This window comes from Leguminivora glycinivorella, chromosome Z, assembly GCF_023078275.1.
Source record: "Leguminivora glycinivorella isolate SPB_JAAS2020 chromosome Z, LegGlyc_1.1, whole genome shotgun sequence".
Taxonomy (NCBI): Eukaryota; Metazoa; Arthropoda; class Insecta; order Lepidoptera; family Tortricidae; genus Leguminivora; species Leguminivora glycinivorella.
Genome location: NC_062998.1, coordinates 51,750,839 through 51,778,359, shown reverse-complemented (window position 1 = coordinate 51,778,359; position 27,521 = coordinate 51,750,839). Strand labels below are relative to the sequence as shown.

At 38.1% G+C, this 27,521-nt stretch overlaps 1 protein-coding gene across 1 annotated transcript; it reads left to right on the top strand.

Annotated features, from left to right (window-relative positions):
* Nucleotides 1–25,070, top strand: LOC125240697 (solute carrier family 35 member C2). Its single transcript, XM_048148715.1, has 7 exons — nt 1–336; nt 5,383–5,533; nt 6,310–6,446; nt 18,331–18,583; nt 19,812–19,978; nt 20,140–20,253; nt 24,287–25,070. The coding sequence occupies exons 1-7, from the start codon at nt 151–153 to the stop codon at nt 24,476–24,478; spliced, it is 1,200 nt and encodes a 399-aa protein (XP_048004672.1). The 5' UTR covers nt 1–150; the 3' UTR covers nt 24,479–25,070.
* The last annotated feature ends 2,451 nt before the right edge of the window (nt 25,071–27,521 follow it).

The window sequence follows — 27,521 nt, the reverse complement described above, 5'->3', positions numbered from 1 at the left end:
CCGTCATACGTGACGTTTCTATCCCTTCGAACACAGGGAGTAAACGAAATAAATAAAATACAAAAAATTATTAAAGTTCCTATTTATTGCATTTAGTAGCTGCTATGCAGCTGAGTGAGTTTGGGATACCCGGACAGTCCTGCGGCCGCCATGCCAGGGGTAAAATATGAGCAGCTGTCAACCAAAGCCGAAGTGGAAGAAGATGTAACGACTGCTAAACCTAAGAAGAAATGGTCTGAAGTCTGGTGCCAGAAGGGCCTGCTGTCCTTAGGGCTAATTCTTCTGTACTTCTCCCTTTCGATCGGACTGACTTTCTACCAGAGATGGCTATTAAAGGTAAGCACCGAGTATTATCTTGGTTTCATGTTTTTTTATCTATTTGCACCTATATCTTGATTTTAGCGAATATCCGTATGAATTAGATTATTTTGCTGAACGTGATAAAGCGCTTGTTAATCCCGTTATGCTCATTAAAATCATAATTTTGTTTTCCTTTATGTATTTTATTTAGTTTTATTTTCATTATTTGCTTTTCATTTGACTTAAAGAACTTCCTAGACCCAAAAAATTTAAGTATAATTTAACATAGTTCATTTAAATGAAAAGTAGGGAGCCTTATCTAAAACCATATTTCAATTTCAAGTATGCATGAATTCATATACTGTAACGGTAAAATTTTCAACAAAATAAATAATAACTAAAATCTAATACTTAATAAATAAGATCTGTTATGGGCAAGGGCAACATCCGCTCGGTGTACCCCGTACATTTCTTTATAAAGTGTCAAAAGGGCCTATACGAGTCTGTGACCCCCTGTCACTTAAATAAATAAATACATACATAGAAAACATCCATGACTCAGCAACAACTGTTTATGCTCATCACAAAAATAAATGCCCATACCGGAACTTTGCAGTACTGATGGTGTTTTTTCTGCACTAGTTTGCAAAGTAGTTTACATTTCTTGTCAGGTTGAAACTTCAAAGGGCCATATTTACGATACACATGTGAAGAGGGAATTCGAACCTTGTGTCAACTTGAAACACTCCCTTCGGTTGTGTGGTTGTGTTTTAATTTATCACCGGGTTCGAATCCCGGTAAGGGCATTTATTTGTGTGATGAGCACAGATATTTGTTCCTGAGTCATGGATGTTTTCTATATATGTAAGTATTTATATATTACATATATCGTTGTCTGAGTACCCACAACACAAGCCTTCTTGAGCTTACCGTGGGCTTCAGTCAATCTGTGTAAGAATGTCCTATAATATTTATTTATTTATTTATCACCACTTGTTACGAATTTCCTTTTTTCTGCACTTGTATTGTAATGTATTATTATGTTATTGTTTTATTCCCTCAAGCTGCTTTTGCGATTATTAATTAAGCATAGTTTAAAATATGTATGTACACCCAGCTGTAAATATGCATGGTTATGAATTACCTAATTAACAGTTTTATAATGAAATTTGCAATTGGCTATTTTTGCGAAAAGAGATAACAGAATAGTTCATTACGATACAAGTGCGTAAATAGGGACGTTTGAAACGAGTCGCGATAAATTAAAACACTGGTTACGAATTTATTTTTCGCACGTGTATCGTACGACGTTTTTCAGTACAGATGGCCATCAGAAGTTTCGACCTGGCATATAATGAACCACTTCTCGCACTAGTGCGTAAAAAAAACACCATCTGTACTGAAAAAAATATTTCATGGTCTTCCTAATACTCATTATCACAAACCCAGAGAGAGAAAGCAAGGGACGAAAAATGGTCCAAAAATGTTATATTATTTTGCATTTTTTTTATCGGATAGGAGGCAAACGAGCAGACAGGTCGCCTGATGGTAAGCGATCACTGCCGCCCATGGACACCCGAAACACCAGAAGTGTTGGAGGTGCGTTGCCGGCCTTTAAGATGTATACGCTCTTTTCTTGAAGGTTTGAAGGTCGTATCGGTCCGGAAATACCGCTGGCGACAATTCATTCCACAGTTTCAGTTTCACATACTTTCCACTTTGTATTTGCTGTACAAAGTGGAACGTATGTAATGTACGTGCAAGTTGTGGAATGAGCTACCTTCTGAGGTGTTTCCCTTGCGCTATGATATGGGGTTCTTCAAGAAGAAGGTATTTAGGGTTCTCAAAGGTCGGCAACGCATAAGTGGCTCCCCTGATGTTGCTTATGTCCATGGGCGGCGATGATTGCTTACCATCAGGCGGCTCGTCTGCTCGTTTGCTGCCTATTTCATTAAAAAAAACAAAGTGTTTGAAAAATGATAATGAAGTGGATAAATATGGCGACCGGTCTGGCTCAGTCGGTAGTGACCCTGCCTGCTGAGCCGCGGTCCTGGGTTCGAATCCCGGTAAGGGCATTTATTTGTGTGATGAGCACAGATATTTGTTCCCGAGTCATGGATGTTTTCTATGTATATAAGTATGTATTTATCTATTTAAGTATGTATATCGTCGCTTAGCACCCATAGTACAAGTTTTGCTTAGTTTGGGGCTAAGTTGATCTGTGTAAGGTGTCCCCCAATATTTATATTTAAAAAAAAAAAAAATGAAATTTTGGAAGCTTTTTTTCACCTAGCAGGATTGAAAGAACCCGTGATTCTGAGTAGGAAAACCAAAATTTACTTATTTAAAAAAAAAAGTTTTCGTATCTCATCTTGCGAAAATGTCCACATACAGTATGGAATTGCAGTCTATGTTTATTTTTTTTAATGTGTAGATGATACCAAAAGGTCTTATCCAATATAAGTAGGTATAATAATTTTTATGTATCTTAGAAAAATCTATACATAGAAAAAATCAACGAAAAAATTTTTTCAGTACAGATGGTGTTTTTTTTACGCACTAGTGCGAGAAGTGGTTTATTATATGGCAGGTCGAAACTTCGGAGGTCCATCTGTACTGAAAAAGTCGTTCGATACACGTGCGAAAAGGGAATTCGTAACTCGTGTCGATTTAAAACACTCCCTTCGGTCGTGTTTTAATTTATCGCCACTCGTTTCGAACTTCCTCTTTTTCGCACTTGTATCGAAATGTACTATTCTTATTCCTATTCATTTTTAATACAAAATGACTGTCGGGTTCTTTTTAATGAATGTGTTAAATTTCTCTATAGTAGGTGATAGAAAATATACCAATCATGTGCGGCGCCATATCAGGTTTTATAGACTAACTGATAAGGTGTTATCTTTATGGCCACGCTTTGCAAGATAATATGTTTGAATAAAACAGTGTGGGAGGTGTTTGTTTATCTTCTTTTACAAGTATTAAAATATCTTACGCCCCGGCCACGACATTGGTCTGAGCGCGACAGCGGCGAGCTGCGGCCATACATTGGAGCGAGACACAGCGATGGGATTTTTCATTCGCACGTATGGCTCCCGCTCACCGCTGTCGCGCTTAGACCAATGTCGTGGCTGGGAAGTTAGGCTTAGGTACTTTCATCTTTCAAAGGGTGTTATAAGTTTGACGTGTCTGTCTGTTTGTCTGTCTGTCTGTGTGTGTGTGTCTGTCTGTCTGTGGTATCGTAGCTCCCGAACGCATGTACCGATTTAGATTTTGTATTTTTTTCTGAAAGTGCGGTTAGTCGGGAGTGTTCTTAACCATGTTTCATGAAAATCGATGTACTGTGTCGCGGTCGCGGGTTTTTTTTAAATTTTAATTTTGTGGTTATTTTATTATATGGGCACTTTCGCGAAAAAAGATTGTTTTTTTTTCTAAAATAGGTAAATTTAATGTTTTTCCTACTCAGAATCACGAGCCCTTCCCAAGACTTCCCAAGTTTAATTTTTCCACTTCGTTACCATTTTCCAAACACTTTGTACAGCGGTTACAGCGGTGGAAAGAATGCAAAATTGTAGAAAATTTTGGGACCATTTTTTTATCTCTTGTTTTTTGTCGTAGAACGGGCTCGTGTTTCTGACTAGGAAAAACATAAACTTTACATACCTTAGGAAATATATTTTTGGTGATTCCTCGTCGCGAAAATGTCCATATTAGTGTATTTTCACATGTTTTAAGCAAAGTTGTTTGAAAAAAAAAGAAAGCAAACTGTACTATATTTGCAAGGACTACAGATCATAAACGGTCTACAAAAAAAGTTCGCGATTTAGATTTTTGTATGCTTATTTGCTTCTTATGATCAATAAGTTTGCTTTTTATGTCTATTGTATTTGATTTCTTTTAACCCCTTTTTACCAAGAATGGCACGGAAACTTGGTGATTCATGTGCTCTGCCTACCCCTTTATACAGGCGTGATCATATGTATGTACAGATGCAGTGCGAAAAGGGTTTTCTTCGTATTTTTCCGGAAACGTTCGTATTTGTTCTAGCTAGTTCAGTCAATGTCAGTACATCTTGTACTGACACTGACTGAAATAGCATGGCACGTTCGTACGTTTCCGTAACAAAACGAAGGCAAATCTTTTCGCACTACATCTGTATGTATGTTCAATAACATTGAAAATCTTTGACTTTTACGGAAAACTTTCTATCACCATTTTTACGATTTACTACCCTGCGAAGCGTAGCCGCGTGGCGAACCGCTAGTAAAAATTTCCTCAAACATGTTATAAATTCAAATAGAAATAATGTACCTTACTTCCTCAGCAAGAAAATTAGTATTGCAATGCGGTGTTTTAATGATTGTTGTCATTAATTTGTTTCTCAGCTATTTGACTTTATGTTTATTTAAGTGTTAAACTCATGTTTACACATACTGCCGTCAAAATAGTTATTTACGACCATGTTTCTTTGTAGATTACCTACAATAGTATACCTTTATTTATTCATTTGAGTATTTTAGCTGTAAATCATGGATATTGTTTTAATGAATTCTTAATAATCCTTAGTTATATTTTTAATCTTATGCCTAGCCTTTTCACTATCGGATATAAAGCATTTATTCATGATAAAAAATTATAACAACTTTAGGCTACTTTCCTTCTCTTAAAATCCGCTTCTTTTTAAAAACTTTCAAAACGATTTCAATTGATTTGCTAATACGGAATTAATATGAAATCGAGTTGAGTAACGTTACGTTCAACTCATTTAGGGCCGGTTTTTCAGTCGCCAGATAAATATATCTACCAGATAAAGTTATCACTATCCTTTTCTCCACACGTATAAATGATAATGACAGCTAACATTTATCTGACAGATACTATTTATCTGGCGATTGAAAAACCAGCCCTTACTTTAATATCTTTGTATCCGACTCATTAAATTTAAATGAGGTTTAAAAATAACTACTGTCGATATTTTCCTTATAATTTATTATATGATATAATTTTTTTATATTATATACAGGCAAGTTCCCTATCAGTCCCCCTTAAAAACAAAATTACACCCAAAATTTTCTTTCCCAGGACTTCCGCTACCCGCTAACGGTAGTGATGTACCACCTGATAGTGAAATGGTGTCTCTCGGTGTGTGTCCGCTGCGCGCGCCACTTCGTCACAGGCTCCAGCCAGCTCGTGCTGCCTTTCATGACGTGCGTGCGCTCCGTGGCGCCCACAGGTACCTTATACTCACACACTTTAACACACAGCTCGTGCTGCCTTTCATGACGTGCCTGCGCTCCGTGGCGCCCACAGGTACCTTATACTCACACACACTAACACATAGCTCGTGCTGCCTTTCATGACGTGCGTGCGCTCCGTGGCGCCCACAGGTACCTTATACTCACACACTTTAACACACAGCTCGTGCTGCCTTTCATGACGTGCGTGCGCTCCGTGGCGCCCACAGGTACCTTATACTCACACACACTAACACATAGCTCGTGCTGCCTTTCAATTTCATGACGTGCGTGCGCTCCGTGGCGCCCACAGGTACCTTATACTCACACACTTTAACACACAGCTCGTGCTGCTTTTCATGACGTGCGTGCGCTCCGTGGCGCCCACGGGTACCTTATACTCACAGACACCAACACACAGCTCGTGCTGTCTTTCAGGCTTTCATGGCGTGCGTGCGCTCCGTGGCACCCACAGGTACCATATACTCACACACACCAACGCACACAGCAGTTGTTACTTTGCGGAAATAACTGATAATCAAAATCTAGAAATTACTTTACTAATCCGCGTATAAACTGACCAACAACATGGCTGTAGTCGGTAGTCAGTTTTGGAGTTTGAGGGTGGGAAAATTAATTTCACGTAAAAAAACTAAAAAATACACTGTTAGCACTGATTGAGCGGATCTATTCGCGGATTGGTAAAGTAACTTCTGGATTTTTATCGAAAAATCCTAGTATTAAATACAAAATTGACAAAACTCTATCCTCCCAGGTCTCGCGAGCGGCATAGACGTGGGCTTCTCTAACTGGGGACTGGAGCTGGTCACCATCTCGTTGTACACCATGACGAAGTCTACCACCATCATATTCATACTCGGCTTCGCGATCTTACTCGGTCTGGAGAGGAAGGTTAGTAACTTAGTATCTTAAACTACTTCAGCACAGTATAATAAAGAGTACTATCGTACAGTCGCGGAAACCTCGAAGCCGGGGGGGTAAGGGGGGCTCTCGATGCCTCCCGGTCTTTATCTACTCAGGGCCACCCAAGGAACAACTGTGCCAAGTCTCAGTGCTTAATCAGAAAATGCAGGGTGTTGTGCAATAGCCTCCCTACTATACCAGACCTATCTATAGGAAATCATTGTTTTCTTTTTAATATCCTAAATTGTGTCTTACTGCTGGATAAAGACCTCCCCTTCCTTCCTCCACTCATTGCGGTACGTGGGTACGGAAAATAAACGTCCCGCCATCTCTCTTTTGTTTTTTATTTTATGTATAAGTGTCGCTTTGTTAGCCGACTAAACTATTTACACACATACATTAGGTCGTAGGATCAAATAATTTTTCACCACACCAACTGTTAAAGGCTTATTTTGCTATTCGAAAACAGATAGCGAAATTGCATTTTATCCACAAGAGTGCAAAGTAATTTCATACCAATTTTAACTTCGTGTCTTAAGTTACTTATAAATGATGATTTGAATCATAATTATTGGATAAATTGATGGATTTGATTTAGTTTGATGTTTTATAAAATACTGACTATTTTGTTCGTGTCGGTGTGGTAAAAAAATTTGTGTTTCATTCACTCGGTGGCAAAGTTTGTTTAACCTTCGTGCCTTGAAACCCTCGCAACGCTCAAGATTCCACTTCTTGAACCACTCGCTACGCTCGCGGTTCAATACGCGCAAAAACTTTGCCCCCTTGTAAAACAAATAAATGTTCTATTAAACAGTTACCTATGTCTAATAAAGTTAATAAAACCAAGATCAGCCATCACAATCGCGTGTTTTTGCTTGTTTTAAAAAACGCAACGAATTGTCAAGCGTCCTCATTTTTTCCTCTAACTGCTTGTTTATCTAACAGGAAATTATTTTTCTCAAACATGCAATGAAATATTGTCTTTACGTTCCTTAAAATGGGCTGGGAAGTATCGCTTTTTGGGCGCAACAACTCGAGAGGACTGTAAAGGGATTTCATATTATTTTTTAGGCCTAGGCCTGCAAAGTAACTTTTTTTCATAAAATATTGTCCTTTAGAGCATTTTTTTTTATTTCATTGTATGTTTGAGAAAAGCACTATACATGCCTCGGCGTGAAAACGGATTCCCGGCCTCGTATCCCTATCCGGCCTCGCTCGCACGCTCGCTCGACCGTATATACCCACTTGGCCGGAAATCCTCATTTTCCCGGCCTCTGATGTAATGTACTATGTTTTGCTCTAACGCTTTTCCTGGAGTTCGAGGTCGATAATTATCGGTTATCGGTATATTTATTTCTTACTCTTTACTGTTATTTATTTATTTAAACTTTATTGCACAAAACAAAATGTACAAATGGCGGACTTAATGCAAAAGACATTCTCTATCAGTCAAACATAGGGCCAATTATGCGATATAATGATTCAGTTGATTAACGACCGGTCTGGCTCAGTCGGTAGTGACCCTGCCTGCTAAGCCGCGGTCCTGGGTTCGAATCCCGGTAAGCGCATTTATTTGTGTGATGAGCACAGATATTTGTTCCTGAGTCATGGATATTTTCTATGTATATAAATATGTATTTATCTATTTAAGTATGTATATCGTCGCTTGGCACTCATAGTACATAGCTTTGCTTAGTTTGGGGCTAAGTTGATCTGTGTAAGGTGTCCCCAATATATGTTTTTTTTTTTATTTAATTTGTTATGTGCAATAAAGTGTTTACTACTACTACTACTACTACATGTGACGGGTACACCAAGCGGATGCTGCCCTTACCTGTGTCATGGGACGCACGCAGAGGCAACATCCGCCATGCCCGTAGCACACCTCGGACACTGGCGATCACATATATGAAAGAGGCGCGTTCCTAGCACACAGTCTAAGCTCGCGTAGGTGAACGCGTACTATGCTTGTATGAGTGAAATATGACAGGTCGACTGTTCGCGTTTTTGACAGGCGGTAACTGAGAGGTAAGCGGGGGTGGGCGGCACTTTCAGCTGGGAGCGGGAGTGGCCATACTGTACGATAGTACTCTTTATTATAACCATATAGGTAACTCTAAACTTATTTGTAAACCTAATATCTTTGCTTTGTTTTAATGGCGAACGCAAAGTGATATTTATGACATTATGACCTTACAGTTCATTGATAGTTTTAAATAGATATACCTAATACTAAAAGCTTTTAGTAATAAGATACTTGTCGAGCTTGAAAGCTTTTCGATACAATAGAATAAGAAAATGTATTCTGTCAATGAAAAGAATACTGAACTAAACATGTTTCTTCTGGTCAACTGCAGGCCGACTTGGATAGGTTAACGACGTGGACTTCGCAGTGGATATTGAAATTGAATGTTAATAAGTGTGCCGTTCTGCACCTTGGTAAAAGAAACCCTATGGTCCAATACATGATAGGAAGCTCCCCAATTGCTGCAGTGACATCTCAAAAGGATCTTGGCGTGACAGTTACCAACGACTTAAAATGGGGTGAGCACATAAACAATATAGTAAAAAAGGCAAACTCGTTCCTGTATGTTATAAAAAGGTCCTTTCAATGCATATCTGTGGAAGTTTTTAGGAAAATATACAAAACATATGTACGACCCTTGCTTGAGTATGCATTCCAAGTTTGGAATCCATACTTTGTCAAAGACATTGACCTTTTAGAGAGTGTGCAGCGAAGAGCCACCAAGATGCCTTTCCAGCTGAGACGCCTACCTTACGAGCAAAGGCTAAGTATACTGAAGCTGCCCACGCTTAAGGACAGGAGAGCGAGAGGAGACCTTATCGAATGTTTCAAGATTGTTACCCACTGTTACAACCTCCCCGACATTCACAAAGTAGTCGCTATGAGAAGTACCAGCCGCGAGACCCGAGGTCACAGCCTAAAACTGATTCGCACTCCTACTACTACTAAAGCTGCATATCATTCCCTATCCAATCGTGTTGTAGCGGCTTGGAACAGTTTACCGGATAGTGTTGTTACTGCTCCCTCAGTGAATGTGTTTAAAAACAGACTAGACAAGTGGCTTTTAAATAATAAGATAGTGACATGACTTTGCTAACTATAAATCATGAGACACTGTGTGACATAGGCTCATCAGCTGAATAGCTGCTCGCCTATAATTGAATAATAATAATAATAATAAACATGTATGGAATGCATAGAGACTTACTGCGTTTTCATTTTGAGGGGCAGTGTGAGATACCAGATTTTTAACTCCCGACGCAAAAACGACGGGTCTGTCTGTCTGTTTATCTGTCTGTCTGTGCGTGTGTCTGTCTGTGGCATCGTAGCTCCCGAACGGGTGAACCAATTTAGATTTAGTTTTTTTTTGTCTGAAAGCTGAGTTAGTCGGGAGTGTTCTTAGCCATGTTTCATGAAAATCGGTCTACTATGTCGCATTCGGGGGTTTTTTCAAAATTTTAATTTTGTGCTTATTCCAAAGTAGTGACGGTATGTTTACCTACCAACTATACATAACGTAATTCTTCAGTTTCTTGTCCGTGTGTCTGTCCCATAAAAATCAGCAGCATTAAACCCTGACCAGAAATACATGACTACTAAGCTTTTGCCCGCGGCTTCGGAAAATTGCGATATGCTCCATTATAAACTTCTACCCCCATTTTAGGGAAGTCAGGAGTTAGAAAGAGACAAAAAGTTGCCTATGTCACTCTACATACTTTCAACTATGTCCACTTAAAAAAACACGTCAATTCGTCGCTCCGTTTTGCCGTGAAAGAAACAAACTAGACACACACACTTTCCCATTTATAATATTAGTATGTATTAGTAGCCTGTGTGGTGACGGGTAAAGAATTTCACCACCCCCTTTCTTCCCGTGGGTGTCGTAGAAGGCGACTATGGGATATGGGTTAAATTGTGGCGTAGGCGAGAGGCTGGCAACCTGTCACTGCAATGTCACAGTTTCGTTTTCTTTCAACCCCTTATTTGCCAAGAGTGGCACTGAAGCTTCAGTAGTTTCATGTGTTCTGCCTACCCCTTTATGGGATACAGGCGTGATTGTATGTATGTATGTATGGATTGTCAGGAGGGCGCTGTTATTCTGATGTATGGGGTGACAGTTCAGTTTAATACGAAAATAGTTCTAATGCAATTATATTATACAGAGTGGAAAAATCGAATGCCACATGTATGGCAACTACCTTAAATATTGTAAATAGCACATTTTGTGTAAGGGAGACTTTCCTTTGTTTTTAAAAATAATAAATTCTGCATTTAAGGATTTATGAAAAATCGCTTGCCTCAGTCGGGACTCGAACCGGTCAAATGTGACAAAAAATAACGTGCCAAATAATGTGCCAAATTTTCATGGCCTTCCGTTATTCTGATTGTATTTGTTATTTAGAGAAAAATGAACCTTATCAGTAACCCTTTCAATCTGCATCATAAAATACGGCACGTTATTTTTTGTCACATTTGACCGGTTCGAGTCCCGACTGAGGCAAGCGATTTTTCATAAATCCTTAAATGCAGAATTTATTGTTTTTAAAAACAAAGGAAAGTGTCCCTTACACAAAATGTGCTATTTACAATATTTAAGGTAATTGCCATCCATGTGGCATTCGATTTTTCCACCCTGTATATTATCGTATCTTTATATCAGTCGGAATGTATGTTAAAAGTTGTTTCTATCATAAAAGGTTGAGCTATACTCTGTCAAACAAGTCTGTCAGTAAATAAGAACAAAGAAAACTATATGCATCCCTTTCTTTAGGGCACTGTAGAAAAGGATACCTATAGTTTTCTTTGTTCTTATTTACTGACAGACTTGTTTGACAGAGTATATAACCACAGCTCGGACAATAGCGATCAAATATATGAAACAAACGCGTTCCTTGGCACACAGTCCAATCTTGTAAAATGCTTGTGTGAGTGAGATAAGACAGCAATCCCCCCGTTGAAATTGAAATGAAATGAATTTATTTGCGGAATTGCATTATTTATTTGGTTAGGTTGTCTATGTGATGAGTTTTCCATACATTTTTTTCATCTATAGTACTTCCCTAAGACTGGCTTTTCGCGTCATTGACAGCCGGTGACTGTGAGGTTACCGAGAGCGGTGTAGGGCGGCACTTTAGCGGGAGGCAGAGAGAGGCTATACTGTACGATAGTACTCTTTACTACAAACTTTTATTCAACTTGCTTTGTTAGTGTGCGTCAAAAGTTCAAAACGTAGAAGCTAAATTTGACCCAGTTCCCGGTTTCCGATTAAGTTGAATTTTTGCACACATGTAAATCACGTGACAAGGCAATATTATGGTATCATGGAGCTGACCTGATGATGGAGCAGAAAGGTAGTCATAGGGAACTCTGTCATGAAACGTCGTATCCCCATCGAGTAAGGGGGTTTTAGAAACGTCTCGGAGAGCAGTAGGTAGATGAGTGTTGAAAGAAAGAAAAGAAATTTTGGCAAAAACTTATTAGTTACTGTCTCGATTTGCTTTTTGCGACACATTTTGCTATCTAAAGCAAGCCTTCTACGTCGCTATAAGATAGGGTTATAATAAAGGTTCCTCTTTACTTGTTGCCTTGTACTTAATAGACACGAGAGTTTGACGTCAGACCAAAGGCACCAAACACCGTGGGCGTTTGTCTCGACATGTTTATTTATACTCTGTTGATGGGTAGACTAGCTTTGTTATTATTCTATTCATTTTAGAGTTTAGGTTAATATAAAAAACACTTACAAAACCATATAAATACATTATAAAGAACCTAAACTAAGGTGCCGCCAGCAGTGGGGCAATAATTCTTGAGGAAGGTTTAGGTGTATGTTTAAGGTTTTTTTGTTAAATTCTCAAGGGATTATAATCAAACACGCTGCCCATAACATTTGAGATATAACATAACAATGTATGGCTGAATTATATCTCGTATCATAGATTAAATATCCCATACGGGATGGTATGATCTTATAATTTGTCTACGCTCTTAGTATATAGGTCTTTTTTACGTTGGGGAAATGCGTTTACACATGCCACCCGGTCCGGGTCCATCATCGCTCATGAAACCAGGGGCGATGACGGACTAACCAGTGTAGGACTACCATCTAAAACCACCAATGAATTCCGTTTCCGCCTTGGATGGAGGGTCGCTAATGTCGCTATATTCATATTCATATTTATTGATATTGTACATATACATAACACGTCAGAAACATAAACATTCATTAAACTAAGTAATTCCTATTACTCTAAGAATTAACTTATAAAATTTATAAATGTGTTCTATATAATTTAAAAACATTATCGCGCTAAATATTATATTTCAAGGAGTTCATTAATGTCATAGAAGGCATTATCAATTAAGACTACGTATACCCTTATATAGGTCTACGATACGGCGATGGCATATCTCTATCTTTTACAGATAACTTACCATCACCATTTTTATGATTTAAATAAATAAATAAATAAATATTATAGGACATTGTTACACAGATTGACTGAGGCCCACGGTAAGCTCAAGAAGGCTTGTATTGTGGGTACTCAGACAACGATATATATAATATATAAATACTTATATACATAGAAAACATCCATGACTCAGATGATTTAATCGCCGTGCGTGGCTAACGGTAGACAGCAGGTATTGCATGCCACTGCTATCAACTAGAGCCTGTTGCAAAAGGCGCTGTTATTCTGATATACGCGGTGACAATTCAGTATACTCGTAGTATGAAGAAATAAGAAACCCTAATTCGATATTGAAATCCAACAACAATAGTACTAAGCGGCCACATTCATAACTAAATTATAACCAATGCACTATCTTTCTCTCTTTCTTTATGAATGAGTCCTGATACTTGATTTTTCTTCTCTCTCTGTTTTAGATCTGTATGTTCCTTGTATGGTCTGTTTTGATCTTGTTATAAGTAGTTTTAAGTTTAGTTTTAGTTTTAAGTTTAGTTTTAATTATGGGTGCCCTGAAAATCAGTGCCGTGTCTCTTAGACACGGTCTACGCTGAGCGGCATCCTATTTGGTATACCGGTTCACTCTATTTGTATTGTGTTGTACCTATACTGTTCTTATACCAAATAAATATTTTTTCTTTCTTTCTTTCTTTCAAGAAAATAGTTCTAATGAAATTCCGCAACATGGCGCGTAGTCACATATTTCTGGCCAGACTTTAATCACCTCTGTCGCAAAAATTTCACACTCGATCTGTCCTGAAACCGCTCCCTCATTAATATGTAAATGTAAAATGTAACCAGTACAGATATGAATATTTAACACGCGTGCCTGCGGCCTTGCCACTTGAAATAATATGCATAAAGTATACTTAAAATTAGTCTGGTCGGCAAGTTTTTAATAGGATAGAGCCGGTTTTGAAGACTGGCTACTAGTGTGCTTAGATACTGATGAGATATTGTAGAAATTAAGCAGGCTTCATTGAAGTATTGATTTGCAAAGAACGACAATAGGCTACTATTGTCCCGGATCTGTAAGTTCACATTTTTGACACATTTGTTTTGAAGTATGTCGCGATGTGGCTAAGATGTATCGTTTGCCAAATCCACAGACCAATACAACAAGACGGCCCTTACAGGGCGACTCGCGGTCACCAAGCATACGACAAATCAGGTTTATAAAAGTTTGAACGCGTGCGACACCGATCAGTAGCGCCCAAGTATACGACCCGCTAACAGTGTTCGTGTCCGCTCGGGAAAAAATCTTAAATAATCAAATTTGGTTGCAAACAATGGTCTCTTGCAGCATAAAGTGGTGTGGCAAGTCTTCTAACACTTCAACATATAAAAAAGATGGAATAACATTCCACAGTTAAGTCAAATTAATTATTTTGTTGAATATTGTTTATTATCCGCGGAGTTCATTTATACTGGTCAATATGGTTGTACTGAGCAGCGCCGAGGCGCGTCCATCCCTTTTTGCCTAGTTAACAGTGCGATATGCTATCCCTTTCACGTAAACGACTAGGGATGGGGCCATGTTAGTTTATGTCTGTTGCGGGAACTTCGTACTGCCGTTCGTACCATGTGCTACCATTTTATGAAATATAAAAGAAAGCAGATTTGTAATTGTGAATAATTATCTAGAATCTGTAGAGTCTGTAGTGTTATTTAGTTGATTGATTAGTTTAGAATATTTAGTTGGTAATTTAACTTAGTAAACGTAAGTAAAAATGCACAGTTTAGTTATTAGTTACTAGAATGATTTTTATTGAGGTGCTATCACAATCATCATCCTCCTTGCGTTATCCCGGCATCGGCATTCGCCACGGCTCATGGGAGCCTGGGGTCCGCTTTGGAAACTAATCCCAAGATTTGGCGTAGGCACTAGTTTTATGAAAGCGACTGCCATCTGACCTTCCAACCCGAAGGGTAACTAGGCCTTATTATAATTTAATTATAATATTATAATTTGTTGCAAAACAAATTCACCACAGTACTGGTACCGGTACCATTGTCTATAATAGACATGTCCCATTCCCATCCCTACTGCTAATAGTAAAGGCGCGCCATTATTTGAAACGACCAATGGCAGCACCGTGCGCGCCCGCCTCACCCCGCAAGGATTGGTGATTTGCGTCTCGAACAATATCGCTTGCATTAGGCTTCTAGTGGGGTGTTCTGTGGCCAAATCTAACGATTAATTTCGAATTGGTTGAATCGATTAGGCCCTATGTACAAGGAGGCGCTTAACACTTTCGCTACCAAGAACCCGACTGTCGGGCACACCGCTCGTAGAAGCGTAGCCGATTACATGGGGAAACCCGTATGTAGCGAAAATGTCGTAGCGCCGCGTAGAGCCCGGTTTCGAAAGTGTTAAACAAATATACGATTTCTATCAACTTACTGAAATGTCATTTCAATCGAAATGACGGACTGCCACAGCACTAGTTTAAAAATAAAAATGAATGATAAATGACATGATAAGTAAATCCTGCGTGATAAATTAATATCGTAAAATACTCACTAACGAAGATCCGCAAAAATGTAACATGTGCTAGATTATGTTTAAAGTAAGCGAAACATTGTTTTTAAGTACTTGATTTTTTAAAATATTATTACAGGATTTTATTTAAAAGTTCATTAGGTTGCGCGAGTTTGCGTATTGTGGACGCTGTCATGTGTCAAAAAGAGGTTCTTAGAAATCTGGGACAATAGATTCATATCGAATTTGGCACAATAAATGATTATCTTATGTAGTATTTGACATAAAAAATCAATATTTATAGATTTTGGGTATTACAAGTGTATGATGACTACATATTTGCGATTAAAAATGTGTGTAATTTTTTTTTAAATTTTTTTTGCCGAAAACGCTGTCAGCGATGTAGTGACGTCATCAAATTCGAACTTACTTCATGTCAAAACAATCACTGACATAATTAACTTTATGCCTCATACTTAAAAGTCAGAAAATGTTGTTTTAGAATATAATGACATGCTGCACAGATAATCTATAGATTAACATGACTGAGTTGCTTTCGCCTGATTACGTAAAAGTATACTTTAAAAATATTTTTTGCTGTTATTGGGTCATAATAAAATATGGTAATATTTTATTTCGGTTAATTGGACAGTACTTAACACTTTCGAAACCGGGCTCTACGCGGCGCTACGACATTTTCGCTACATACGGGGAAACCCATGTAATCGGCTACGCTTCTACGAGCGGTGTACCCGACAGTCGGGTTCTTGGTAGCGAAAGTGTTAATCATGTAAGACAGACTTTAAAAAAAGGGTCAAGTAGCCTATACAGCGTTGTCACTTTCTGACTTTACAACTTGACTTGTCGGGCTGTATGTATAGTTCTTAGTACTACATCTACATTAAATTAGGATATATTACTGTATGTTATTCATGCTCTGAAGAGTTTATTGTCATTAGAACTGATAAAATATTTCTTCTCTCAAGTACTTTGCAAAGTATAAAAAAAAATGTACTTCTTTTATATCTATAAACTGAAATAAATGTCATATACAAAGAAAAAATGACCAAGGCCTCCAAGTGTCCGATGCTGGATACTTGGAGGCCTTGGTCATTTTTTTTTTTTCTTTGTATATGACATTTATTTCAGTTTATAGTTAAATAATAGTAGTGTGTCTACTAAAAAACACAAATTAAAATATTTCCTATGAAATAATTTAATTTGGTCTTAGAGTGTTCTTTTATATCTACTAATAGCAAATAGGATTTATCAATAAAAAGTTAAAGTAAACTAAAATAATCATGATTCTAAAAACACTGATAAGTGTTTGTAAATGAAAATGAAATGAAAATGAAAATGAAAATGAAAATGAAATATTTATTTTTCAAGTAGGCATATTACAATGCGCATATGAACGTCAAATAAAGCTACGCCGGCTCTAACCCTACGCCTCAGCCTCGAGAAGATTTCAGTCCCCCCTCAGTTGGGAGGGGGGTATCCACTATGGGACCGGCAAGAAACTCGGCGGGCAACTTCTTTTCAAAACATTACATCTTATAATTAACATGCATTAAATAACAACATACAATTTAACATGCAAAAGTATTCATCAAAGAATATGAACAGACTAGGTACTCTATGGAAATCAATTTCAATAAATTATATTATTGCTTAATAATACGTCGTTCTTCTTCAGAGAAAACATATCAAATTGTCATAGAAGAAAAAGATAATATGAATCTCAATATCATTAAATATGTAATTTACCTACACAACATAAAATATAAAATATTTGATGTGCTTTCTTATCTGAACTGTGTCCTCTATACATAATACAATTATTTTAATTGCTATTCGTTTTTTGTAGTTTCTGGTTCGGGCCATGCATGTTTGTCTGTCAAATAGTCCTCGACTCTGTAATAAGCCTTTAACATCAATGATTTTTTTAAGTAGTTCTTAAGAGCTGGGAGGGGTAATCTCAAAGCAGTGTCAGGTAACTTATTATAAAAATGAATGCATTGCCCAACAAATGACTTCTGTACTTTACGGACACGAAACTTCTTTATGGCAAGCTTATTTTTGTTTCTAGTGTTATAATTATGGATATCAGAATTCTTAGTGAAACAGTCTAAATTCTTAACAACATAAATTATACTATCATAAATGTATTGGGAAGCTACAGTTAAGATATTAATTTCTTTGAAGAGTTCTCTTACTGATTCACGTGTTCCTAAGTTGTAAATAGAACGAATGGCTCTCTTTTGTAATACAAAGATAGTCTGTATGTCAGCTGCTTTGCCCCAAACCAGAATACCGTATGACATTACACTGTGAAAATAACTATGATACACTAGGCGAGCTGTCTCAACATTAGTCAGTTGCCTGATTCTCCTAACGGCGTATGCGGCTGAACTTAATTTGCTTGCTAGTTTCTTTATATGAGGACTCCATTGTAGATTTTTGTCCAATGTTAAACCAAGAAACAGTGTTGTATCTACCATCTCTAAGCATTCATCATTCAAAAGTATTTTTGTATCGATTGGTTTAACATTCGGCAGAGAAAATCGAATACATTTGGTTTTCTTAGAATTAAGAAGTAAATTGTTGACAGTAAACCACTGCAGTACATCAGCTAACGTGCTATTAATTACATTGTAATCCGTAGATTTTCGGTCAGTGTATATTTATTCGACTCGAATATCCAAGAAAATTACTGTAAATTTGCACCGTTTTGTATTTAATTGGTGCCGTGACCAGGATTAAACGTGCTGTGTTCATTATATATCATTTTTCATGAGATTTTATTTATAATTACCATAATCAGTGTTTTAACACGAGTTTTTCCTCCTAGTTATCTCAGCCAATCGTCTCAACTGTATTGTTTTTCCATTTCAGTCATGGTCCCTAGTCGGCATAGTGTTCATGATCGCCGCCGGTCTGATCATGTTCACATACAAAGCCACCGCCTTCAATCTACTCGGCTTCAACTTCCTGTTGGTGGCTTCGTTCGCTGGCGGTCTTAGATGGACCTTCGCTCAGTTACTGATGCAGAGGGCGAGACTAGGGTTGCATAACCCAGTGGATATGGTTTTCCACGTGCAGCCCTGGATGTTCCTGTCTTTGATGCCCTTCGCGTTACTTTTCGAAGGTCAGTGTATTGTTTAGAATGTTGACGGTACGATTTGACGACTGCAGAGTGTAAGGCCTGAATGGACGCTCGGTTGACGGGGCGGTATCGCTCGCGACCACCCTGTGCAACGTGCAATCAGGACACTTGCATGAGCTTTAATTGTTTGACATGCACGCCGCACGCCCCACCCCGCTGTACGCCCAATATGTTAAGTTTTACGCGAGATTTTCAAAGGATAGAAATTCACAAGGTAACTCTTATAAGTCAATGCTCAACATGAATTGTAGGTAGACTCAATGCGATAAAGTTTTGAATGGAGTCACAAAAGTGAATGTTTTTATTTACACCGCAATATCTATTGAGACTTCGTTTTATTTCGTCAAAGCATTCGTTTTGGTTTAAAATCTGACCAGAAATAAATGACTACCGCGCCATGTAGCAGAAATCCATTACAACTATTTTCTTCATACTATACCTACTGAACCGTCATCACATACATCAGAATAAGTGCTCCCTCTTGACAATAGTCATATATTTCTGCCGGCGTATTATGCTTCCAGTTTTATCACTTATCCACGTGGATAAGACATCTGTCACTCTCACACTGACATATTACTTGTCAAAGCGTGACGGATGCTTTATCCACATAGATAAGTGATAAAATTGGAAGCATGATACGCCGGCTGGTCAGGTTTTAGAAACAAACGCGTCGTTCTTTAAGTGTCTGAACCGTGTACTGAATGACATGTTAACTTGATAAGTGAACGAGTTTCTCTGTTAAGTTGCTCATTTATTAAGGGATTCCCCGGAAGATAAGATATTTATGAAACACTTGTTGTTTGTCTTCGGTCATGGTCGGGTGGATGATAAGTATACTTTTAGAGCAACAATATTTATGTTTGTTAGAAGACGATTGATGATTATTTTTTATTTTCCGAACATAAATAAGAATTCAATAGGCTACTTGCCTTCTAGTCAAAACAGCTACTTTTTCAACTGTCAAAACTAATTTGAACAATTTGCTAATATGGAATGAATATGAAATTGTGCCGAGTGACGTTACGATCAACTGATTTACTTTATATCTTTCTCTCCGACTTATTAAATAGACATTGGATTGAAATATAGCTACTGTCCATGTTTTTCTTATAATCATCTGATAATTTCGCGCATGGTATATTATTATTTTAAGTACAGGCAAGTTGCCTATTAAATAAAGCTAACCAGAACGTTTCACCAATTTCAGGCATATCCTGTTTCGAGTACCTCTTCTCGCTGCCGCAAGGGGCGCTAGTGCCGACGCTAATAAAGGTGTCCGGGGGCGCCACCATCGCGTTTCTCATGGAGATCTCTGAGTTCCTCGTAGTCACTTATACTTCGAGCCTGACGCTGTCCATAGCGGGTATATTTAAGGTAAGATTTACTGTTGCCTATATATACCGCTAGGGGCGCTATTGTCTGATGTGTAGTGATAGCGGTCAACATTTTGGTCCACCTGCCATCACTCTGCCTGGCAACATGCCCTGCTCAATTCCATTTGAGTTTAAATAAATATGATATTTTCTCGTTTTCAGGAGATGTGCATTCTAGTCTTGGCAGTGGAAGTGAGTGGCGATCGTCTGAGCCCTATCAACGTAGCCGGCCTTGGCGTGTGTCTACTGGGCATCATCGGTCACATAGTACATAAGGTGAATACATTCATACATAAAGGCACTGGCACAAATATATGAAAGAGGCGCGTTTCTACGCACACACCTAAGCTTGTGTGAACGCGTACCATGCTTGTATAAGTGAGATATTGACAGGTCGATTGGTCGCGTTTTTGACAGGTTTTTGTTCTTATCAAGTGTCTGTAGCTCTACCGTGAAAAATATTAATGGGAATAAGGAGGCCGTTCCGTCATTGCCACTAGTACAAAACGAGGTCCCAGTACACTTCGATAAAGGCACAGGAATCAGGAGTCTTAAAATCTTGCTTATTAAATTTTGATTCCCTAAAACCATGTTTTAATTTTCTACAAATATTAACGCGAAACCAGTACACGCTGTCCCTATTATACCTCTATATGATGTCCGCACATTATTGCCATATGAAAGTGGTCTGTAGCGACACTCTTTCAGGGTCAAATAAAAACTTGTCAGGCTATACATTTATTTATTTAAATCCAACATTTCAAATATAATAACCAGTGATCGGTTTTTTGGATTCGACATGGGGTGAACGACCTCAATCATTATGTTAGTATGGATATGCCCCGGGAATCCGGGCTTAATGTTGTTAGAAAAGGCAAAAAAATATGTACAATGTCCACAATGCCAAATGGTTTTATTGCTCAACCAAAAATATAAAGCAACGACATTAACATTATAAACTTAAACTAAAAATAGTACATAACGTAATAGGCCTTACTAACATGCGATTTCATAACCACTATAAATCTCTCCAACAATTTAAAAATGTCTTTGTCTCAACTGGTTGCCATGTAAGAGTAAAAAGTTCCTTAGAGATAATTTCGTCGTATCAATATTAACTGTTCTACTTGATATCCCGCGAGGGTGAATCCAAAAAACAGATCACTGATAATAACAAATCAAATCTAGCACCTGAACCAAAGACATATGTAACTCCGTATAAACGGATAAGGTCTAAGAAAAAAACGTACTTCAAAGCTATAGAGAAAAAGGTACGGTGGCCAAGATGTCGTTACACCTTTGGGGAACGCTCGGCTAGATGGCGCTAATATTAATATTTGACATTTTAACACATATCAAGCTAAGAATATGGGTCAAATTGTCAAAACGGAGGTTCAAAAGTTTTAAGCTTGTGTCGAGAGATGGCAGTCGATGCACTGTGATTACACATTTTACCACAGAACTTAATTTAGATAGAAGAAACAAATTCATATATTTGTATACGGGCCGAGCGTGTCAAATTTTGTACTGAAGTTGATTCTTGCCTGTAATTTTAAATATGTCTCAGGCTCTTGATTGTTCATAATTTTTGTGTTGTTGCAATTGAATATCACGTAACGAGGCATTTTTTATGTTTTGGTTGACTTCAACCAAGGACCATTTAATACTAGACTGATATAGCCCATACAAAAAAGCGTACCCCTGAAAAAAGCTTAGTTTTTGCTTTAAAACTAGATGGCGTTGTTTCGTAACCCGGGAGTGGAAAAAAACATATTTTCACACATATTTTTACTTGTTTTTATATTATAATATGAATAACTATCAAAAAACTTTATTTTAATATCAAAATATTGGCTCAAAACACAATTTTTACAAATTATATTTTTTTGGTCCGCCTCGACGTAGTTGTGATCGCTTCGCTGGCTAAGTTTGTTCGCATGTTGTCTAATTGTTGCCAAATAAAATGACTAGATGACGTTGGTGGACTAGGAAAATGTCACATCCGTTTCGTTGTTCATTAATATAATATACTTAGTGATAATAAACCTATACATCACAAATGTCATTGTATGATTTATTGAATATTCATAATATGGATATTAAATATTTTAGAATCGCAGTAGCAATGCGAGTAGAGATACAGAATTAATAACGGTATAAATTAATAATTGTATGACCAATGACCTCATACATAAATTTACCAGTTTAGGTGACAGAAGGCGAATCCAATTTGTAAACATTAAATGTGCTAAGGAAAAGAATCTTTCCGATTTTCAACGGGACACGGCTGAAGGGGCGAGCTGGTTTCGACTGCGCCCATGCATCTCAATTGTCCAGAAAGTTCATTCGAAGATCATTTTGCTTATAATAATCTGAGTAATCACAGTGAACGGTTTGACAGTATTTCAGCTAACATGTAGAGAGACTTGCTAGCTTCGTCGGTCAGGCTTCGTCTTGGACACAACGCGGATAGTTCAGCGTTTCTTGTATGTCACTCCGAGCACCCTGACCATCGGCAGCGTAGGCCATGCACTGGCCGACTAGGTGTGGCACTTTGGATTACGTTTTTATAATAAATTAATGATAGTTTGTATTGTTTTGGTAATATATTTTCTACTCGTATACTACTCGTTTGGTACTCGTATAAACCTAAACTCTGACATAATTAATAATTAATGAGACTAAATTTAATGCGTTTTCACATTATCCGATCCGATATCGGATGTAGGACTGATACCCCATACATTACAGGTGCTATCTTGGATTTTTTCCAATGAAATCCTTCCGACATCCGATATCGGATCGGATAATGTGAAAACGGACTAAGACAATAGATACCTTGTTAGTGTTATATCCCACCAAAAACATTCTGTAAAAAATAGCCGTCTCGATGGAGCTGCTTGTTTATCTCTAAAAAGTAATGAAATCTACATAAAGTTCCTTACTGCGATTTCTTTATTATTATAGTTAACTAGCCTTTGCCCGCGGCTTCGATCGCGTTAAATTCGAAAATCTCTCCACAAACTTCCATCCTCCATTATAAGGAAGTGGGGGGATATAAAAAGAGACAAAAAGTAGCCTATGTCACTTTCCATCCCTTCAACTATCTCCACTTAAAAAATCACGTCAATACGTCGCTCCGTTTTGCCGTGAAAGATGGACAAACAAACAGACACACACACTTTCCCATTTATACTTGACGTGACTTGGCCGTTGAAGTGTAGCGGTGCTGGCGACAGATTGGTGCAATGATGTCATGGACCACCTGGTTATAAACTTCTTTATACCCTTGTGTATAAACAAGTTTATAAGTTTCATATTCGATGGTCCGAGCTAAGGTTCGTAAAGCCATGAAGCCGAACTGATAATCATTGACGCTAAACGCCGATCGAAACGCAGTCTGAAGTGGGCGATAGACGTACGATACGAGCAAGTATGCGTACTTATGGCTCGACGACCTTTTTCGATTATGTGTCACCGTAAGTGCGTTTTCACATTATCCGATCCGATATCGGATATCGGACCGATAACCCATACATTACAGGCGCCATCTTGGATTGTTTCTATTGAAATCCTTCCGACATCCGATATCGGATCGGATAATGTGAAAACGGTCTAAGTACGCGTAAAAACCGCCGCGCATAGTAGTCGACCATCCAACGCGTACTTGCTCGTACGCCTATCAACCACTTGACGTCGCGCCAACACTTTATGGAAAAAGCGGGTTTTCGAAAACTACCAATAAGATTTTAGACATTCAAAAATCTTCAATAATACTCGACTGTTTCGGTCGCACTTGTTCAAATATAGGATAGGATTGATGTGAGCGAGACGGTCAGGAGATTGATTGTCAACATGATATCTATCATAAACACCGTTCGAAATGGCCTCATTAAAATCTAAATTTTAAATATATTGAAAGTAATATTACTAATCATTGACGTTACGCTGAAATGAAAGAGATAGAAAATTTGACAGTATGGTACTCTTTTGCATGATTGTCATAATTCAAAATAAGAACGATGACTTGCGTTGTAAACAGGGACCGAACTTCAACTTACAAAAATTGACGCCCGAAAGCTGCAAGCTGCGAGTAAAGACGGACAACTCAGTGGATTTCACTGAGTTCATTTGACACGCTAAGTAGATACGTTTGCTTGATCTATGGTATATATGACATCTGTGCATTTTACTTTGACAGTAACTCAATAATACTCGATCCTCTTTGACCTGAACACAACCGACTCCTCGTAAACGTCTCTGTTTCAAATAATTAAACTTTAAACTAACAAGAGTAATTCTTCCCCAGGTCCTCTTCATAAAATCCGTAACCGGCGCCGTGCCCCTCGACGACGACTTCGAACCCCCCACGCGCTCTCGAACCCCCAAGGGTGGCGGGGAACCCCTCCTCGAGGCTAAGTGGACGCACCCGAGCGACGACAGCGACGTCGACGCTAACCTCGTGCTGTTCGAGGTACTACAGAGGAGAGACGGTAGATAGGAGGAACTCTAGTTTGGCAAGCCATTTGTGTCACTAGAAAAGTCCGATATAATTTGAATATTACGCCTTCTACTGACAAAGCTAGGTATGTAAATGTGTTATATGTGCTGATCGAAGTGCTGCAGAGAAGGAACTATAGTCTGGCGAGCCATTTGTGTCACTAAAAAATTATGTATATTGAATGCGTCTTCTAGTGACACACTGTGACTGTGTTATATAGATTACTAGCTTTTGCCCGCGGCTTCGCTCGCGTTAGAAAGAGGCAAAAAGTAGCCTATGTCACTCTCCATCCCTTCAACTATCTTCACTTAAAATATCACGTCAATTCGTCGCTCCGTTTAGCCGTGAAAGATGGACAAACAAACAGACACACACACTTTTCCCGTTTATAATATTAGTATGGATTTGCTGCAGAGGAGAGACGGGAGATTGGAGCGAAATTATAGTCTGGCAAGTCATTTCCATCACTTGAAAATATCGACAAATTAAAAAAAAAAACCGGCCAAGAGCGTGTCGGGCCACGCTCAGTGTAGGGTTCCGTAGTTTCCGTATTTTTCTCAAAAACTACTGAACCTATCAAGTTCAAAACAATTTTCCTAGAAAGTCTTTATAAAGTTCTACTTTTGTGATTTTTTTCATATTTTTTAAAACATATGGTTCAAAAGTTAGAGGGGGGGGGACGCACTTTTTTTTTCTTTAGGAGCGATTATTTCCGAAAATATTAATATTATAAAAAAACTATCTTAGTAAACCCTTATTCATTTTTAAATACCTATCCAACAACATATCGTTGGGGTTAGAATGAAAAAAAATATCAGCCCCCACTTTACATGTAGGGGGGGTACCCTAATAAAACATTTTTTCCATTTTTTATTTTGCACTTTGTTGGCGTGATTGATATACATATTAGTACCAAATTTCAGCTTTCTAGTGCTAACGGTTACTGAGATTATCCGCGGACGGACGGACGGACAGACAGACATGGCGAAACTATAAGGGTTCCTAGTTGACTACGGAACCTTAAAAACGTCCAATACAAAATTTATGAAGCACGCCTTTTTTCGCTGAGGAACTGGTTAGGTCGGCTATAGTAACCAATTCTACCCGTCTAGGTATGTAACTGTGTTATATGGACGATATTTACGAGAAAATGTAGGCTGTGGTGCGATTATGATTTGAAATTATGTGAAAGGAAATGAGAAATCGATGTAATTAGTAATCCTCCCTTTAGGTATAACACACTTACCCGTATTGACCTTATGACACACTAACCCGTATTGACCTTATGACACACTGACCCGTATAGACCTTATGACACACTTACCCGTATAGACCTTATGACACACTAACCCGTATTGACCTTATGACACACTTCCCCGTATTGACCTTATGACACACTTACCCGTATTGATCTTATGACACACTAATCCGTATTGACCTTATGACACACTTCCCCGTATTGACGTTATGACACACTTACCCGTATTGACCTTATGACACACTGACCCGTATTGACCTTATGACACACTTACCCGTACTGACCTTATGACACACTAACCCGTATTGACCTTATGACACACTTATCCGTATTAACCTTATGACACACTTACCCGTGTTGACCTTATGACACACTAATCCGTATTGACCTTATGACACACTTACCCGTATTGACCTTATGACACACTTATCCATATTGACCTTATGTAGTAATATGGACGATATTTACGATAATTTTGGGTTATCGTGAACATACAAAGACACAGATGCGGCGTACCGCGCCTTTGTTTTAAAAGATTTTATAGATATATACATATAGTCACTTTGTTGCACCATGAATGAGTGTAATTAAATGTAGGTATGTAACCTACGCGCTCAACACATATAGTAAACGGCCATAAATAATGCAGTTCGGTCTTTGGAAAGAGACAATTAACGTCACATGAGCAAGAAAGAGACAAAGCTCTACGAAGAAAGCGATGTGCATTCTTTATGGCCATTTACTGTATTTTAATCGGTTTTCAATAAAAACCGGGTTTGACTTATAAAACCGATTTTTAATGAGTTAACCGAGTTGTATGATTGTATGTGATGACTAAATGTCAGTTGTATATCGGAAAATGCCAATCGAAATGAAAAGAGACGATCGTTTGTGAAGTTCTATGCCGACAGGGTCCTTGACACATTCACTGCCTGTGTAAAAATCACGCAATAGTGCAGAAACCGACTGTTATCTATAACCATAGATTAAATATAAGAATATCATACCATCCCATACATTAAAATGCGACCGCCTAAGAACGCGCATACACTACACCACACATAGATGGCGCCACAAAAATAATGTCTTGCAGCTTTCGATTATACTTTAGGCGGTCGCATTTTAATGTATGGGATGATATGATCTTCTTATATTTAATCTATGTTATAATATAACTGTTATTTTAGCGACCACCCGCTTAGCGGGTTCCCCATGTCCGGCATCTGAGCAAAGTTCACGTGTGCCCACCAGGCGGGTTCCTGGCAGTAGATGTTAAGTTTATTCCAAAACGCCCTTATCGCACTCAAAGAATACGAAATTATTGACGCGGAGGCTACATTTTCTTTAGAACATTGTAAGAATAAGAACACGTAGTATGAACATTTTCTATTAAATTTCCATTGGCGTTTATTTATAAAAGGTTTTCACTAGGCCTTAGTCCTTAATGTCTATTTATTATATTGTATTATACATATGTGTCCTGAAATTGCTAACATTCCTTCGTTGTTAATTGTTATTACTTTTATTGTTAAAAAAAAGTTTGTCTAAAATAAAACTTGTTATTATTCGGGCAAATATCCCTCGTGTGCGGATGCGTCAAAAAATTGTGGGTTCCAACCTCAAACTTAGAACACCCCGTCGTTTTTGCGTCGGGGGTTAAAAATAAAGGGTGTATAAACATCTGACACTCATACTTTTACGGCCTACGTTTTGTGCTTATGTTATTACCGATGACTGTACCTTTATAAAGTTATTTTCCCCTCACCAGCTCGGAAACACGTGTTT

Excerpts from the sequence above, each read along its gene's own strand:
- LOC125240697 (XM_048148715.1), top strand. The coding sequence starts at position 151 with ATGCCAGGGGTAAAATATGAGCAGCTGTCAACCAAAGCCGAAGTGGAA. Across the intron at positions 6,447-18,330 it reads TACTCGGTCTGGAGAGGAAG|TCATGGTCCCTAGTCGGCAT; the intron begins GTTAGTAACTTA and ends TTTCCATTTCAG. Across the intron at positions 18,584-19,811 it reads CTTCGCGTTACTTTTCGAAG|GCATATCCTGTTTCGAGTAC; the intron begins GTCAGTGTATTG and ends CACCAATTTCAG.